We start from the raw sequence: 18,963 nt of genomic DNA on the forward strand, positions 1-18,963 counted from the left end.
AAATTTGTGAACAGGTGTTTCTTCATTAAAAATGCACTAAACATTTACTTGTAAAACTCTCCAGTTACGAAATAGGAACAGCGCGGTAAAACCATTCAATAAAAAGAGAGGGAGAAGTATTTGCGATAACAATTCCTGGAGAGGGGGACTAACAGCTATTCTTGCCCAGCTCGCATTTACCTTTGCATTATCATCGTAATTTGACTTCACTGTATTTGAAATGGAGGAGCATGAAGGTGTACAAGAGGTAATGAATCTCAAAGTATGGCCGTAGGATTAAAAATGTTGAGATTGAATTATTTTAACTTAAAAATGACTTCCCAAGTCACCACCGGAAAGAGTTGAGCACGTTGGTTTTTAGGAGACACCAGCTGAACAACCCAAGCACACAAATGTAAGAAGGACGAGAGAGACGCATTCAACCGCTGGTTGAATGCGTTCCCAAGTCACATCATATTGATAAAATTGTCTTTTATTTATTGCTACTCTTTCTTTTTTTTATATATATTTTTAGACATCTTAAGCTAGGTAGCGCAAGTTACCGCCTATTACAAAGGGCCACGCAAAGGGCATTTCCATACACGGCTCTGGGCATTTCCGGCATTTCCCTGTAAGTCTAGCCAATACTATCCAAGGACTCCAAGGATCCAAGCACTGATCTCTAATTCTCTATTGAGATCAGTGGATCCAAGTATCCACAGCAAGTATCCGCAGCGTCCGCAGTATCCGTCATCAATCCGTTAGGGCTGGCGGGCATGGCGGTTGTGGTTGTTGTCGGGGTTGTTCGCGTTCGTTGGTCGGTTCCGCACAAGCCGTGACCCCAGGTTTTATTGGGGCAGCTACTAAAAACATCGAGGCAATTTCGATTTTTTTTCACATAACTGTCTTATTGTTCGATTTATGAGGATGGACAGTGCAAATGCAAAACCAATCGTGAGGAGGGGCTCCAAATGTGCGTTCATCCACTGCAAGAACAAGCGCAAATGCTCTCTACGGCTGTTCTTTCCGTAAGTAATGTTAAAATTCCACTGTAAGATATTCTGATGCATGTGCGTATTAAAATATATATATATATATATATATGAAAAAAAGGGCGGAGCTGCGTGCTCTTCATAGCTTCCGTAAGGAGAGGACTGCCAAATGTTTTGTATGGGTTCTGCAAGAACTCGCATGCTCTTGCTCAGCTTGCATATTCAGAAGGGCTCGCAGTTTCTTATCCTATGTATTCTCGCCGTCAAGTCTATTGTGATTCAAGGTATACGTAGTTACCACCGTGCTGCAGATGAAGAAACAACAGCACGCTTGCGCAAGTGCTTCGACTTGCGCAAGCTTGGTTCCCAGTGCTCCAAACGACGCTAAACTCGATAGCGTGGCACAGAAAGCGTCGCTAAGTTTTTAACAGCACGATATAAAACGTTGTTTTTTGTTTTGTTTACTTTGGAGAGTGGCGAAAAAGGACAGGAAAACATGAATCTATGCAGAGTGCAAGTCGTCTGCTGCTTCCACAGGAGTTCCAGTGACATCAGAACGACGCAGAGCTCCGATTGGCTTTAATTGAAAGGATAGTGGGTAGACCTCAATGCTAGATTGCTTGAGGTCTACCCACTATTTTGTTCAATCAGCCAATAAGAGCTCGGTGTTGATATCATCGCAACCCCTGTGCAAGCAGCAGACAAAATTGCGCTCCGCACGTATTGTTTCACCTCAAGATGTGCTGCGATGGACGCTACGAGCTACACGATCCAATCCGTAGTTCATAGCATGTCTCGTGACTTTGCGCTCCCCGCATCACTCTGCCCAACTTGAAGGGCATGCGACGCCCTCCAAGCTATGAATTGGCTCCGGTGACTCGTAGTGTCCTTTGTGGTCTATCATAAGCTGAAACAAAGTATAGCATCCATACTCATTACACTACACATTGTCTGGCTCACCTTGAAGTGGAGGTACAGTCACCGGCAATACGAGCTGGAATGCGCGAACAGCAATCAGGAAGCGAGGACCACGCAATCTAGCGGGCGGCAGGGGAAACGTCAGCATAAGTAGCGATGTTAAAATTCGTGCGCAAGAACAATATTACTGCAAGAGATCTGTGGTAAGTTGATTGCATGCATACTGCCAAAGACACTTTTATTGGTGAGAAACCCTTTAAGTATGACGATGCTCCATCGTGATCTTGGCGAGACTGGTTTAAAACGACTCTTCGAAGATGGGAAAGGACCGAAATGGCGGTTGCCATGGCAACGAACACCGATGCGAGGTTTTGGTCATCTGTGTGTCGGTTTGTAGCAGGCAGGGAAGGCAGTGGCGCTACTTTCCCAGGATACAGTGACTTTAGTACTTCTCCCTGGTCGCTGCTCTCGCATTCCATCTCGTATCGCTGGTGACCGACTGTCCCTGTCTGACATGACCCTGCCGTTGCTCCTTCTCCAGGTTTCCAGACCAGGACGCCACCCTGCGGGAGATGTGGCTCGCAAACATGCGGATGGAGGGGTACACGCCCACGCTGTACGACCGCCTCTGCGCGGACCACTTCGACCCCACCTGCTTCACCAAGCGATCGAGCATCGATCCGCTGATTACTCTGCGTGACGATGCAGTGCCCACGCTGTTCGAATTTCCCAAGAAGCCGACTGCAGTCGTCACCGTGACGTCCCACAAGCCCGAAGTCGGCCACCCGTCTCACCCCGCCCCGGCACTGTCCGAAATGAACCCCAAGAAGATGCCGATCAAGACAATGATCATGGAGTCTTCGCTGTCCAAACCGTTCACGATGACCCTTCCGCCCTCGTCTCGCCTCGTCATCGTGCCGGTGCGGACGAAAGATGGCAGGCAGCCGGGAACTTCGCTGACGCAGCCAAGCTTCATCGTGAAGCACGCTCCAGCAAACACGTCAACTTCCGTGACCGGCGGCGCAATGGCTGCGGTAGGAACGAGCAGGAGGTGGGGACCGTTGGAAGAGGATGACGTGGACCTTGAGCCACGGGACATGGCCAGACTTCCGCCAGAGCAGGAGCGGGTGATGAAGGGCATCTACAACCGGAAGATTCAGCTGGCTCAGGCGAGGATGAAGCTGCGCAAGCTTAGATGTGGCCTGAAAGCAGGAAAGAAGAGGCTGAGGCAGCTGCATGACCTCATGTTCTCCGAAAGTGTGGTGATGCGCAACGGCTCTAAGGTCGTACAGATGACCCTTTCGAACTGGGCCATGGAGGTTTTCAGCGACGCTCCGATCGACCGAGACGTAGCGATGACTGACTGTTTTGAAGTCTCGGCTACACCTGTGAATAGAAGTGTACTTAAAAGTAAACAAGTTTGACAGGGATCTGTCTGGTTGGGATCAAATTATCAGAAAGGGAAAATAGTCACCAACCGATCCCTTCACAAAACACAACCTCTTAGAAGAGGAACAAACTGCTGGGAGTCAATGTTCATACCCACTTTTAAAAGCAGCAGCTACTTTTCAACGGACACGGTCGCCCCGAATGAAGGAACCGAGTTGGTTCCGAAACATAGGGCCCCTTCACATTTAGGGATTGGTTGGTGAATAGTTTTTCTTTCTCATAGAAGTGTATGTAATGTTTCCGACATATACTAAACGGTGTCAAACAACCTGCTTGTGGCCGTGGTTGCCATTCCTTATACTTTCAGGCTGGCATTGTTCACCGTAGCTGCACATTTGGGTTGGCCTTACAGCGCATGCTTTACCTCGGGCATTGTTTAGCGCTCCGTGATTTCTACCACTGCAGCAATTGGTTACAAAGGCGAACGTCTGCCAATGCATTAACGGATGCCCTGCGCAAGCAAAGTGCTAAAAAAAAGCATGGGCTCCGTGTGGCTCCGCGCGTTATATTTTGGCACAAAAACATATCAATGACAGTGATGTGATATGTTCAAGTCATTTTGGAGTACCGTTTTCAGCAGCTAAAAGTCCATTTTAGAGCAGCAAAAGCAACTTCAGGAGCATAAGTTTACACTTCATTTTAATTCCCGGGCCATTCACACACTTGAAACCGACCGAGATGAGACCGGCTTTTAAGTTTCTTTTGGCAACTTATGACCAGCTCCACACCAGCGCATCCGATCGTAAGCCGCCGCAATAGGCTTAAAAAAACCGGTCTTGACTCGGACAGTCGTAGTCAAACGCAAGTGTGTGAATGGGCCTTAATGTGTTGGCCTGTCCATCAAAAGACAATAGAGACTTTTAGCAAACTGTTACCATATTCTGCATACTGCACTACTGGAGCCTCTGAAGCATGCTTTTAAGTGCGTGCTCGGGCGATGCCGTGACGGCGGGACGTACGTTTAAAAGCATGCTTCAAAGGCTCCGGGAGTGCGGTAGGTGGCAACGGTTTGCTAAAAGTCCCTATTGTCTACACTGCCTTCCCACCTCTGTGGAACTTTCCCTTCAAACACAGAACTAGCTTTTGCACGTTGCAGTACCAGGCATGATAATATGTAGAATGAAGGACAGTATGTACTGCTGTGAATGGTTATTTTAGGTAAGGCCAAAGGTAAACCAAACAGTATATGTTTGAACAAAACAATATTGTGCACCGAAATTGATATTTCAATGAAATTTTAAAGTTTTAATAAAACTCCAGTTATCAATTCAAATCAAAACAATTTTGTCATTCGATTATCAATGACAATTTATATGTAGGATTTCATGATTAAAGAGATTAATTTTGAACAAAAAATAAGCCTTAGAAACAATCCAGTCGAACTAATTAAGGTTATTCCCAAGTTTCCCTCCACTCCAGCTAAGCGAGTAGTATTAATTTACTCTGTTCACTGTGCCTTCACACAGATCGAAGCTATGTAAAGCTTATAAGTAAACCAGAAAGATGACAAAAAAAAAAAAAAGAGAAGCTTATAGAGAAAAGAGAAGCTTATACACAAGTATCCTTGCTAAATGTCGAATTTTAACTAAGAAATAATCGGGATATTGCAGTCAATCGTCTATACTAGTCAGTTTTATTCAGAATTTCGCGCTGCAAGGCAGAGTTGTAGAATCAACTTACCAAATTTTTTTTTATATAGTTTGTTTGTGTGTGCGATGCCTGACTTCGGAGAAGTGCTTGTCGCTTAGTACATGGCGGCACAGCGGCGATGCATGATGTGAAAAATTGTGATGCCTAATCTGCAGTTTTTGCTTCCCTGCAGGGCACGGTGAGAAGCACACTCAATGAAGCTACCTAACTCACCAGAACAGACCACAAACATGAGAATGTTGTGCGACTTCCGAGTATGCTCAGTGTCTGATACAGACATCAAATCGAGTAGTATGTTACTAAAGGCAATAACTGAAAGTTCTGAAAATTCGGATAAGCCCACCATAACGATCCAGCCATATAGCGGGTCCCCAGCTATTATATTTTTCAGTATTAAAATTGCAGGAGGACTTTAAGAGTGGAACGTGGAAGCTAAACAGACAAAGGGTCGTGAGTTCGAATACCGCCTCCGCCTAATATTATTCTAAATTTTTCTTTAAGGCAAATTAAATTAACTTTATAAAGTGAGATCATTTGAGACACCTGGCGACCTTTAATTCATATTACATGCCATGTTTTAATCACTTTCACGTTTCACAGGAGCGTTGTGGGTTGTTTGAAATTTTTGTGCGAAGTGTGGCTGACGTCATGACCCTATTGACCAATCAGGATTTTCTTGTTCCGCCGAAGCCGGCTTTTCTGCGACACAAGCTCCTTAAAGCGTTCGCTTTAATAAAGTGAAGTTGGGTTTTGGCACAACATTAGTGCAAACAGTGCACCAATCGCATTGCTGCAAGGAAGATGACAAGCTATCCAATGTAAAAAAGTAAAAAATAGTGTGCTCTTCTTTCTTAGAATGCCCAGTGTGGAAAGGAAGCACTTGGCTCATTGCCCTGGTGCGCTAGTGCACTCATGTTTAGGAGATTGGCAAGCCTTGAACAACCGCATATGCTGTGGTTGAAGAGCACACTTGAAATGCATACAGATCAAGCTGAAAAATACTGCAGCATATATGAATATTCGTAACTTTAATATCAATCTCAAAAGTGTTCAAACAGAATAAATAAATTAAGGGCAACCACACAATAGTACATATTGCATTCCTTGCAGTCACAATGTGCTGTGAGCAGCTCTTTATGACAAGTACACAGTTCAACAACATTTGCACCAACTCTAGCAGACATGGATATGACCATTTGCTCAAATATGAAAAGTTGCACAACAAAGAAATTTCTTGGCCCCTATAAACAATTCTAAATAAATGATGAACACACAATGATCCCTGTTCAAGGCATAGTTCTATGAAAGCTGAGCGAGATTTGTTATGACTAGCCTTGGAAAAATACTGAAGTTGCACCGCCTTGAAATGCGAGTCAACACAGCTGTGCCAAAACGGTGGAACTAGTAACTTGCTCACGCAAAAAGCACTGCAGCCAAAATACCTTTTTGTTGACTTAAAATATTAATTACAAGCAAAACCAGACTTCTTTGCAAACATTTTCATACACACATGACATTTTGTTTCACTACCGCATAAACCATTCAATTTGCGGTTCTATATGCGTGTTTTAAATGGGCACTGGAGTGGTTTTTGTGTTCATATTTTTATGGCAATCACTGAGTCCACACACCCTAGGCATCCTCCTGTATCTAAATTTACAACCATGTGGCTTTTCTTGCCTATTAAAAATTTTACCAAACGTAAGGACATTCCCCTTTTTCTGAGATCTTAGAAAAAAGGGGCATGAACAGCTTGGTCGTGTTTTTAATAGAAAAAAAAGGTCATGGATGATCATAACGTTGGACTTTTTAGGATGCTTGCAGTAGACAGACTAAGTTTGCACCATAAAAAGACAAAACACAACAACCACTTCAGTGCCCTTTAAAGTAAAAACAAGAGGGTCTTTACCTTCAAAAACAATTTGACAAGGACCTCGCAATCTCAGTATGGCACCCAACAACACTTGTGTCCACAAAGCCACCAGACGTCAACAACCCAAGACTGAAAAACTGTCTGCTGAGCACGACACCGGACGCCTTTACACAGCGCCATCCACCGCAAACAAAAGGAGCCAAACCACGAAATAAAACGCCCGCCTCAAACACACAAACACACGCTGCCTCGCATCTCACTTTGGCCGAAAAGCCGAAGACAAATCCGACGGCGACGGAGAGGAAGGGAGGCCGGCCCAGCCGAGACAAGACCAGCATGACCAGATGCAGCCGACTCCGGCCGGCTGCGCAGGGTGCGCCTTGCACGGCTTAGTCCGTCTTGATGCTGGTGTAGAGGTAGCGCACGAACCTGTAGGCCGAAAAGAAGCTCACAGTCCCAAGGGTGAGGAAGAAGATGTAGGCCGTGAGGATGGTATAGCCATAGAACTCGACGGCCTGCAAGGCACCCCCCATGTTGGAGCGGAAGAAGTAGAAGAACAGGGCGTACAGGAACACAAAGAGACCTGTCGACCTGCGGGGAACAAAAAGAAAGAGGTGAGGAGCCCACCAGTCATTAGCACACCGAACCTACTGCTCGGTGCGAAGAAGCTGCCTCCGACTGGTCTGTTCACCACATCTCAAGCTGGTGACATCGCAACTGCGCAACTACGTCCGCGGTGATGCAACAGCAGACGTGCATACGGCAGATTAGAGCCACGAAATGAGCTATGTTTTAGATTAACGACACTTCGGCCACTTTGGTTGCCAGGTATCTGAACCTGCATCCGAAATTGCTGGGAACAACTTTCCCGTCTTCCACAAAAGTCTGAACGGTCCGCGGTGGAGGAAAACAACATTGCCCGAGCTTTTCGACGCTGCATCTGAAGCTGGGGAAATTGCACTTCCAAATCGTATTAACTATCGCCATTTGCACCAGCTCTGCTATGAGCAACGAAGTGGCAGCGCCCCTAAGATGACGGGGAGTTTTAGAATCACAAAGAATAACATTGTTACCGCTGCATATGCGTCGAATGCTAACCGCATGTTGCGCTGTGTAAACTTTATTTTTGCGAACGCCAATTTTTTAAAACTTATGCGCGTACACAAGGAGTTTGCGTTCCTCCGAGGTGGATTCGTGACGAGCAAGAAGTTGGCTAAAGCCAAGACAAACACAGAAAATGGCAGGTCTTACGGGATTGTGGCGGTCGTGATGGCTTTAGCAGCCGCTGTGAGCGCGACATTAGCGGCGTCCTCTGACGCGGTGCACGCCAGAAACGTTTGGAAGACCCGGAGAGGTGGGCAACAATCGCCGGCAACTCGCTGCTTGCAACACGCGGTGCGACGTGAGGGGATACGACTGGTCGACCGCTCGTGTCTGATTTTCATATCTCAACGAATTACAAATGTTGCTCTGAACCAAAAAATTTTGCTTTTCTCAAGTTACAGCATTTTGTGTGTGAAACAAAAGTTGTCAGTGTATCTTGGTGCCGTCGCAAGAGCGAAACGCTCGAGCTTTGCGTTGCAGCGGAGAAACGCTGTTCCAGCTCTCTTGCATAACGAACACTAATAGAAGCACTTTTATGCACTAAAAGTGTGTATGTTATTCTAAAACCCCCGAACCTTATGATGTAGTGCTGATAATTCAAAGCTATCAGTTCTCTAACCAAGTTCCCAGGAACCTGGAGGCTTCCCAGGGTACCTTCAGGGGATTCCCCGAGATCCCCGACAGTCTGGAATGGCCCTGTCGCCAAGTAAACTTTTGTCTCAGTTTAAGTGCTCCTATCACCAAATCATTTATTTCAACTCCGTGCCATATAGTCTCTAGTATCAGAATTACTGTGTGCAATGTGCATAGGCTTCTGCCCTGCTTCGTCGCATCAACGCCAACACTGGGTGGTGTTTTCTGGCTGTCATCAAATGCATATTAATGTTCTTTGGGATCAAAGGGATTGATCCCTGCTCTAAGCGTAGCTTATTTATGGGGAATTCCCTCTGCAAATACAGAGCTATCCAAAAGCGCCTCATGCTCGCGCCTTTATCGCGGTAGGTGCGAGCACCCTTAAACAACTCTAAACCCACCAAAGAAGCTCCCTATTAGTAGAGCTACGACAGAAAACTGTTCTACTGCAGCTTTGCAAAAGGCCAGCAAACAAAAACCCCGGTAGCCACAAGTGATGCGACGCCTGCGTCACGTCGTCTTCTACGGGTGGTTCGACGACCACAACCAAACGCCAGGATTGCAGCAAATATGCATAGAATTGTGGCAATCCTTCCGGTCGGTGTTCTGGGAACGCCCTGACGCAAGGGCAGCATGGGATGCAGAGCACGCCAGTTGGACAGATGACCCAGGCACTGTGATTTAACCCCTGCACTGCCGAGCCGTCGTGCTCACCCTCCCGTGCAGACGGAGCGCCACCACCAGTGGTAGTCCTCGGCCGAGAGCTGGAAGTAGGTGAGGGCCACCGAGATGCTGGCCGTCACGCTCAGCAGGATGATGGCCACCAGCAGCAGGATGCCGTACAGCGTGTAGTGCTCCCGCCCCCACACCGTCGAGAAGATGTAGTACAGCTCCACCGAGATGGCACTGGGCAGGGAGACGGGGGCTTCAGCGGTTTGTTTGTGGACGGTCGAGCTTGTACAGTCGCTCCCACAAAACATTAAAATTACAGGGAGACTGAAGCGAGGGCTTCAACCCTCCGTTTGTGGGCTGTCGAGCCTGGACGGTCGCAGGGAGAGGATTATGTTGAAAAAAAATGAGAAAGGACACCAAGTGCCTGAGCGTAACGCGTTCTACGAAGAAATTGCTGACAGTGGGGAAGTTAGAAGAGAACGCCAACGGAGAATGTGGAAGAAGACGTGCGACTTCACCGGAATGGTTTGTTGAGCAACGCCATAAAAGAGTATAATTTGTTTCCTAAAGTATTCATTCCTGAATAAAGCCAGTTGTATACTTCTACATATAACAAAAGCTTTTGTGGCATGCTGGAAAAAATGGGAACGGGGAAAAGTGTGTGTCCCAGTATGCTTCCGCATCATATTCTGTTGGGGTTCCACTTCCCTAATATGCATGGGCAGTAGGCTCAATGAAGTGACCATGAGAGCAAATAGTGATTGCTCTTTTCATCTAACTGTCGTTTCCCCAGCCCCATTGCAGTGCGCAATACTTCACGCAGCCTTTTTTTTTTACATTCCCAGATGTGGTCCATCGCGTATAGATGGAGCCACTAGTCATGCTCCATGATAATGTCTTGTCGCACCAAAATGTAGCATCTTTGTTGTTATGGTCAGCAGGAATCTTTCTCTCCCTTTCTTAGCATCTTTCAATTGAAGAGAGCAGAGAGCACTTCTGCATGTGCTACAGATCATCAGATAATCTATAATGAGCATAAAGGCAACCTTCAAGAAGACACCGTGGAGTTTTCTTGTTCCTACCAAGTCTCAGACTCCAGTGGGAACCTCCCTTTTTCTAAACGCAGGTCAGCCTTTAAGCAAGCGTTTCTGGTTTGTGCTTTATTAGCTTTGATGAACGAAGCCTCATCTGGACATTTTGTGTGATCTTGTCACAACTTATCTAACCTCCAAGCGACATGCAAGAAGCCACCCCCAGAGAATGTGCCCCACCTGAAAGGCAGGAACCCCCCGACGAAGCAGTGGACGGGCAGGGAGTGGTACCAAGGCACGGGGGGGACGCCGCGGGCAATCAGCTTTGCCCGGCAGGGGGCCTCAAAGGGGCCCGCCCAGTTCTTGCCCAAGATGCCCCCCATCAGGGTCAGTGGGTAGCCACCTGCAAGACCCAAAACGATCGACCCCAATTCTCACAACAAACGCAGACGTAGACGAAAAGAAGCCGTAACATGCAGACAGTGCTCATCGTTCATGCTGGTGCAACTGGACCGTGTTATGGTGAACATGTACATGGGTCCCTCATGCAGACAAATCTTTCTCCTAACAACACCAGGTGGTGACACAGGCAAGTACAGGTTTCTTTGAACCAGAATGTGCCACCAGCAACCCCGTCTTTGCTGCTTCATCATTAGGCAAGTTCAAATTGCAACTTCCTGCAGAGGCATACATAGCAGAACCATGAGCCAATTAATACACTAGAGCAGTGGTCTCAAACTCATTCACGTGTGGAGGCCAGATGGCACGCCCAAAAGGCCGAGGGACAACGGGGCGGGGGTTATGAAAAAGATCATTAGCGGCGTCTTACGTTGCAAAGCAGCCGACCGTCCCAGAGACACCACAGAGATTTCTAGAAAGAGAACCTTGTGCTCCCTGTTTTTTGTAAGCTAACCGTTTTACCATCTTCAGCTTTCGCTTGCATATACAACTACTTTGAGCCCACCCATGATATTGTAACACTATTTGAAACACAAACAAACATGCAGTTTTCAAGTAAAACGAGACCAAGCACACCGCCCTTGCCCCATCGCACACATCATTAGGCTCAACAGGTATATAAAGAAATATATTTCAGACAGCAATTTTTTGCCTTCCCGACGATCTTTTTGTCAACATTATAAGAAAATATGTGTACTTTAAAGGTATTGTCGGTCAGCTAGGAGCCTGAGCTAATAGCTTTAGCATTACCAGTTCCTCCTGTTGAGCGAGAGTTCGTAGAGCCGAGGTGCCTCCTTGAGCAAAGCGCCTGCACTTGTAGCCCAGTAGTGGTATTGCCGTGCCGGTTGTAATCAAATATTTATACGAAGCAATACTCAGTCCAAAAGAAAACAGAATAATGCAAGTTGTGTGAACAAGTTATATGAGCAGAGCTCTTTTTCAAGCGGAAATGAATATACAAGGGTGGAACTCATGAAATGTACTCAGGTGCAGCCACGGGAGCAGCTGAAACAGCTGTTTTGGAGCAGGTTGGGAGCAGCTAAAACTACACTCTGGAGCAGGCTAGGAGCAGCTCAGATCAGTTTTCATATCACTACAGCTTGTGTCTTAGACGAGCACGGGAGCAATTTCAATTGTGCTTAGCAGCACAGATAAACATGAGTGGTTAGAAACTTAGGTAGATGGGATAACAGTGTAACATATGCGAAAGCTTGAAACTTTGTGAGCCTTAATGAGAACCAAAAAACAAGTACCATACGTTTCTGAAGATAGCGTCCTTGATATTTTCTGAGTGGCTTTCAGCTGCTCAAAATTCAAACCAGCACTGCTTATCGCACAACCTGCACGTGCTCAACATAGTAATTATATGTGCGCACCACGTGACTTGCATAAGAAGCGGACGTGCAGTTACTAGGAGGAACAGGGTAACAAATTTCGAGTTCATCCTATTGTGTATCTCAATATCGAAGCACCAGACTACAATTAACGGAGTTATCGTATTCGAAGTGATAAGCAGGAGCAAGGTTAAAGTACGCCGCTGGCCGGCAAGGTTAAAGAGCTGCTGGCCGGCAAGGTTTCGAATCGGACCGCGTTTCAGTTCTATCAAATCACGATTTATCTTGCGGGAATGTGGTTCGAACTTCTAATGATGAAGTACGAAAAGGAATCTTTTCTCTTTTTTTTTTTTTTTTCAGCTGGCCGACGTTTGGATCCGGGGCCGCAGAGACTCGACCTCACCTTGGCCGACTTGCTTAACCGCTTATAATTGAAGAATAAGAATCCAGTCGCAGGTGGTGTAGCGCTTGGAATCCGACCCCCAAGTGTTTTCGCGCGCTTCCGACTCGGGATACACAGGGAGAATAAACAGAACAATGGATCGCAAGGCCGACCAAGCTGTTGCCAATCGAGTCGATAGAAACCGAAACCAAGATAAAATACAATTCTTTTGGCGCATATTTCGCGATTTGGGGCATAATGGCGCGAGGTATAGGCTGTGGCGCAGTTTCTGCAACATGGCGCAGGATGGCGCAGACAAATGCGTCCGGCGCGAAATGGCGCAAATGGCGCAGCCGTTCCACCCCTGATATATTAAACTATTGTTTTTAGCGCATGCTTCACTTGAGGCATAGGAACGGGGGCTCGCGGCTGCATGTTTGGGACTCCTGCGCTAGAGCATCTCGGAACATATGCTGGAACCATAGAGCTGCTCCCGGACAAATGCTATAGGTGTTCCGTACCTAACTGGCAACACATAGTATCACAGATAACGTGACCACTGCAGTTTTTAACCATTAGGCAAGTTCAACTTACAACTCCCTGCATTGGTATACAGGGCATGGCCGTGACTCATCGAATTCACTAATCCAAACCAGAATGCTCCTCCCTGAGCAATAATATGTTTTCTGTGCTTAACTGCTGATAAGGACCACACACGAGGCGTGGATTAAACTATGTATTACTATCTCTGGAACATTTTAGCAGCGGTGGAGGGCTCAAGCTGCCGGCACGGAGTGGCTCAAGCGTACACTGCGTGCAGTGTCAGGAGCGAGTATACAAGGGTGTGCCATGCCATGCACACAACACTCACAGCAGACCCAGATGAGAAAGAGCAACACGACGGTGGTTGCTGGAAGGGCCTGAGTAGAATTGTAGATCCACGCCGTGGAGTTCTGGATGCTCCAAACCACAAACAATGGAGCTGCAAAGTGAAGAGAGAAGCACAAATTACCTGGGTAAAGGTAAGACACAGAATGAATGAATATCGCCTAATTGGTCTTCGGTGCACTTCAGCATTCCATGTGCGGTCAAGATCATGCGCCTAAGGTTTGGTTTGTGGACAATGGTGGAAGCAAATTTTGGGTGGTTTACGTGCCGAGTCAACCAAGGGCACACCTAAGCAATGAACTCGAGTGCAATGAGAGTTGTGGGGCACCTGCAACAATTGTGGACACCTGATACAATATGCAGATACACAGAAGATAAAACAAAAAGCCACGACTATCACACTATTCCCATAGCACTTGTAGCAATGCATGCATCAATGGAATCTCCCAATGATGTATAGACCAAAAGAAAGTGAGAGAAAGAAAGAAAATCTATAGCTTCAATTTCATGGCCCCATCTGACGCAACCCAAAAAGCTACACTGCAGCAGTTGCACTGCATTGAGTGTATACCATGTTTGCACGATTCTAACGTGCACTTTTTTTCGCCAAGATCGGTGCCCAGAACTACATGCGCGTTACAATCAAAACTAAAAACCGAAACTCCAAAATATTCGGTATGAGGTGGCTAGCCCCATCACCATCATGGCTGTTTGTTTACGGTCGCCATTTTGGTATCTGTATCACATGCTTTTTCTCTCATCTACGGACTTGTGTCTGCCGTTTTAAGATTGAAAAACAAGAAATTTCACCAGGAGGTTTTATTTAAAAAAAAAGGCCATCACGCTGGAGGAGAAAACAGATAACAACGAAGCAGCACTGCATGGCCTTGCAATCCCAGTGACCCAATGAGCTAGGAAAGTGTTGTTTGGAAGATAACCCTCCCAGAGGGCACTGGTCGCGCAATCGCACAAATGCAAACGCAAGGATTACCTGTGTGGACAGCAAAAATTCATTGTCAGGTTCTGACAACGAGGACTTGTGCACGGCATTTATTTCCGTGTTGGCGTGGGTTTCATACAATCTGTTCTATGAGATATGTGTTCAATCTGGATTATCTTACCTGCGTGGTAGAATCGGCAGCAATTTAGTTTTTGAATATCTGGAAGCTAAATTTGCCTGTGCATTAGAATTGGGGGCACCTTAGAGTTGTGCAAACACGGTAATTGCCTGTCTATGCACTGTAAGCAAGCATAGACAGGCAATTATGCTCAAAAGGAGCTTCAGAATGTATGGACCGACACTCTGTTTAGAAACGAGCCTGCATTTGCCCACACCGGGTGTGGGCACTGCGCGAGCGCCGAAGCCATATTTGCGTGAAGTGAAGCTTCTGCGCTTGCACTATGGCGACAGCAGCGCCACCGCAGAGGCATGACGTCAGAGCCATGCGTTGGTCTATAAATGGATTCGACAATGTTAAAACAGGCCTTCTGGAGAAGGAACGTCAAGCAATGGGTACGCACCAAAGAAGAGGCAGGACACCAGGTTGACGTTGAGAACCCAGCTCGTGCCTCCCATTTGGCGGTACATCTTCGAGGAGACGAAGCCAGCAATACCTGCAAGCATTTAGAGAGTCCGCAAATGTTAGGCTGCTCTATTGCATCGGGATGCATAAACGAAGCAGTTCGCCACACCAGCCCACCTGACGGTACTTTTTCAAACCATCTATATGCTCTTTTAAAGGGAAGCTGAAACACTTCTTGAAAAAAACGAGTTAGAGGTGAATTCTGGCGTATTTTTATCCCGGGAATCTGAATATCACTTTTGTTTTCCCCGAAGATGCAACTAAAAGTGAGAAAAAGCGAAAAAACATTCGACCAGTCGTGACGTCATACTAGGATCTTCGGGCCTCCAAGCGCGTGTCGCTCGTGTGTTCAGCGCGTGCAACGGCAAGCTTGCCAGGTATATTTCCCCGCACTGACACCAGTCGTGACGTCTCTTTCTGACCTTTCTGAAAATAGCAAGAGTGCGCGTGCATAGCTTTGACAGGCGCTGAAGATGCGCGAGAGCAGATATTCCGAACGCTCCTAGTGTGACGTCACGCCCCGGGAAGGAGGGGCTTCGGCGGTACTTTAAAAATTAATTTCTGAAGCCTCCGTGCACCAAATTGAAAAATAATCTTGATATTCCTGATCCTGGAGGTAGAATGAAGGCCATTGAAATGTTTTTTTCTCAAATAGAGAACCGCTTCAGTTTCCCTTTAACTGTTTAGAAATTTCTCAATAGTTCACCTGGCAACCCGAAAAACGCACCGAAAATATAGATAAAAAAGAAAACAAAAAAACTGAAGGATTTTGAGAGATAGTCCACCTGAAATCGAAACAGATGCGACTTTGAGCTTAATATACGTGAAGACGTTTTGAAGACGGCTTCCGCCCATTTTTCTTTTTTCTTCGATAGATAAATGGCAAATAAAAAAAAATATATTGGGGATTGTTTCTGTGAGGAAGGTTTGATTTAAATCATTGTAAAAAAAATGCGACTAAAATCCCGACTTAAATTATGATTTAAATTACAATGATTTCTTGATTTTTATTCTCCACCCTAGCTCCTAGGAGCTTGAGGGGTTACAAGAATCAGCCCAAAAGTTCCCTGATCTCCCAAATCTCCTTGGTCATCCCTGCAATTTGAGCAAAGTGCTTTTTCAGTTTAAGTGCTGTTCTAGAAGATCTGAACCATCTACTGATGCATAACTATGTGCCAAAGACTTCATTGTACGTGCATCATTGCTTACAATGTCTGTAGGTTTCTGCATTGCTTTACTGCTTCAATACCAAGACTATGTAGGGTTTGTCACCTATCAATCGAGAGAAACAGATGCACCATGAGAGAGAAAGGCATGAAAGCCCCTGAACTAGAGGACAAAAAAAAAATTGACCGCATCTCCACGTGGTGAACGATGTTGATGGGGCGAAGCTCTGGTGGTGCTTGTCTGCGTAGACGCTGAGCCGCAGCCATGCCGAGCCTTTTGTTCGTTTTCATCCATGTCAGAAAGAGGATGTGTGGTATGGAATGTGGTTATATACGCATTTGAGCATTTGACCGCAGCGCCCTCTCGTCTATAAACGTTGAGCCAATGCATGCAAAGTTTAACGCGATTATGTACGCATTTGGCCGCAGCGCCCTCTCCTGTATAGACGTTGAGCGGCTACATGCAACGTTTCATCCATGACATCCCCAGCTCTTGAGTTACTACCACATCTCAGAGCCCCCTACTCGTCCCGCAGTTGTGGCCGAGTGGTGAAGGCGATGGACTAGAAATCCATTGGGGTCTCCCCGCACAGGTTTGAATCCTGTTGACTGCGCTAACATTTTTTTTTCATCACTTTTTTTTTTTTTTTTTTGCCTTACACGAGCATATGAGCACGTGAGCTCAGAAGCCCGAGCACCAGCAAGATCGATGTGAGCACCGACGCTGGAAGGACAAGGCTAGACCCTAAGGAGCTTCGCCCCTAAAATGTATGTTGAGAATTGTGCGACTGTTTTTTCTTCGTCACCACTGCAGTTACACCATTACTTCAGTTTGTGAGGCATCACTTTTTAAGATAAAAGTGCGATAATCGACGAATTTGTTGTCTTCTAGGCTACGCACTCGCTGCCAAAGGCTGAATAGCTTGTGAAGCATTTTTGAAGATGACGTAATAATGCAGGCGAGCTGGTCAAAGCTAAACATTTCTAAAACCCAAGACGGCGGCTACAAAGAGCAGACAAAACGCAAGAAGTCTCAAAACATTTTCAGCATGTTTCCAGTTCCAAGATAGACATCTTGTTGAGAATCTTGTGTTTGTCCCCTTTTCGTAACCTCAGTCTCGGGTTTTAGAAATGTGAAGCATTCTTAATGCATATTTTCATCCAATGAATAACGTTGGGAAGCACAGAATGTGTGGCGTGTTTCGAGCTGTGCCAGGCATTTATTCATTAGCTTTCCAGTCCTCAGAAATCTTTTAAATCTGGCGGGCCGTCTTTTGCTTGCCGAGCTTGGTGGTCGTGCGACAGTTTGTCGTGACACTCTTTCGCGACGTCACGTTCTTCTCGAGGGAAACTGGCCCCACAACGCATCCTGCGTTAAAATAATGTTTAAAAAAAAATGCGGGTCTCAGCAGGAACTTACAGGAAGTGAGTGCATACAAGACGCAGATGGCCGTGTTCATGGAGCCGTGGTTGTGGACGTTGAACAGGCTCAAGAGAGCCATGAGCAGTACGCCAGCAGCAATGCACAGGAACTGGGTGCCCACACCTGAAACAAAACAAAAAGGGGTCAGTCCGCTACGACTAGCTGCCCGCCCACTGCGGAAGAAAGTGAGCACACGCGCTTTCCTCACAAAAAGAACGCCCAATTTTAATCACAATCTTTGTAGCACCACAAGTGCACCAGTAAGGTTTCATACATCCGGGTTGATTTTTTTCCCACAGGTTCTGTGCATTCGTAACAGAGCACAAGACGAAATGCAAGTACCAGTCCATTTACGGCAAGCAGTAACTCCTCGTCTGCGCTCAGAGACCCTGAAACTGGAAACGCGCCCAAAACTCTGGAAGGGAAAGCGAGACGCCGGTGCTCCACCATTGCTCCAACTCACCCAAGATGGCGCAAAGGAGGTTCTTGTAGGCGGGAAAGCGGAAAACGTCCGAGTGGATGATCTTCCAGCCGTACTCTTCCACGTCCATTTCCGCCTTGCTGTCCATCGCGTTGTAGCGGGCAAAGTCATTCCTCAGGACACGAGCCTGGAAAAGTCACCGGCACGAAACGATCAGCTGAATGAACGCTGCTCCAATACAGGCCAAAGTGGGAGCTGTTTGGCGGTTAGCGTGTGCAGTGCGACAGTTTGGTAAAAATTAAAAGAATGCACAGTACGCACTCAACTGCATAAAACAATGCACAGAAGTCACAGCTTGCTTTACCGAAGTCGCAGCACGCTAGCCAGGTCTTCAGCTGAATCCCCAACTACTTTTCAAACCATGTTTGTGTTGCTACTGTGGTGATGTTATTGAACTTAAATGTTACTCCAAATGTATGTTATCTAAAACATATGTTTTAGACACCGCAGCTGTTCACAACAGTTATTTTTAATATCCTGCAAACAAAGGCTGCTAGCTGTCTCTACAAATGAACGTTACTTCCAGACAATCTCTGAAAATTTTTTCTGATGTCACTCCTCTCCACAAACATTTTGTTTTACCCGCTTTACTTTCTTAATTGCACGCTGAAATGTGTTCTTTCCCATAAGGTTGAACCAAAACATTTAAGTGCTTGGCCGTTCCTTATCCATCTTCAAATGCTATAAATATCAAGTAACAAACATACCCATCACCTCATAGATCCAAATCATGAAAAGTGCCATCTTATGGGCCAGCGTTTGCGTGAGTGCTCGTGCAAGCACCCCCCTCTTGTGTGTGCCTCAAACAATGCTACACAAAACTCTTGAAAGGGAATACTGTCCACCTAGAATAAAAGTCTAATAGCTAAGCAAATTTTAGGAATAGACTCGTAAAGGAAAAGTGTAGGTTTGGTAAATAGCGAAAGAACCAAATAAGTTTATCATA

The 18,963-nt window shown here is 46.2% G+C and overlaps 2 protein-coding genes across 2 annotated transcripts in view; one reads left to right on the plus strand and one right to left on the minus strand.

Moving 5' to 3' along the window:
* Positions 1–622: 622 nt before the first annotated feature.
* LOC8032858 (THAP domain-containing protein 8) lies at positions 623–3,319 on the plus strand. Its single transcript, XM_002401232.5, has 2 exons — positions 623–1,007; positions 2,431–3,319. The coding sequence occupies exons 1-2, from the start codon at positions 901–903 to the stop codon at positions 3,311–3,313; spliced, it is 990 nt and encodes a 329-aa protein (XP_002401276.3). The 5' UTR covers positions 623–900; the 3' UTR covers positions 3,314–3,319.
* Positions 3,320–5,999: 2,680 nt separating this feature from the next.
* LOC8032865 (transmembrane 9 superfamily member 1) overlaps positions 6,000–18,963 on the minus strand; it is a 30,419-nt gene continuing 17,455 nt past the window's right edge. Inside the window, exons 8-14 of the mRNA XM_029986686.3 lie at positions 18,000–18,144; positions 17,534–17,659; positions 14,886–14,978; positions 13,348–13,458; positions 10,542–10,704; positions 9,313–9,504; positions 6,000–7,452 (exon numbers count right to left, since the gene is read on the minus strand). Coding sequence (XP_029842546.2) covers positions 7,251–7,452; positions 9,313–9,504; positions 10,542–10,704; positions 13,348–13,458; positions 14,886–14,978; positions 17,534–17,659; positions 18,000–18,144 — 1,032 coding nt within the window. The 3' untranslated portion in view covers positions 6,000–7,250. The remainder of the gene's footprint in view (positions 7,453–9,312; positions 9,505–10,541; positions 10,705–13,347; positions 13,459–14,885; positions 14,979–17,533; positions 17,660–17,999; positions 18,145–18,963) is intronic.

This window comes from Ixodes scapularis, unplaced genomic scaffold (genome assembly GCF_016920785.2).
Source record: "Ixodes scapularis isolate PalLabHiFi unplaced genomic scaffold, ASM1692078v2 PGA_scaffold7__128_contigs__length_106722199, whole genome shotgun sequence".
In the NCBI taxonomy this organism is placed as follows: Eukaryota; Metazoa; Arthropoda; class Arachnida; order Ixodida; family Ixodidae; genus Ixodes; species Ixodes scapularis.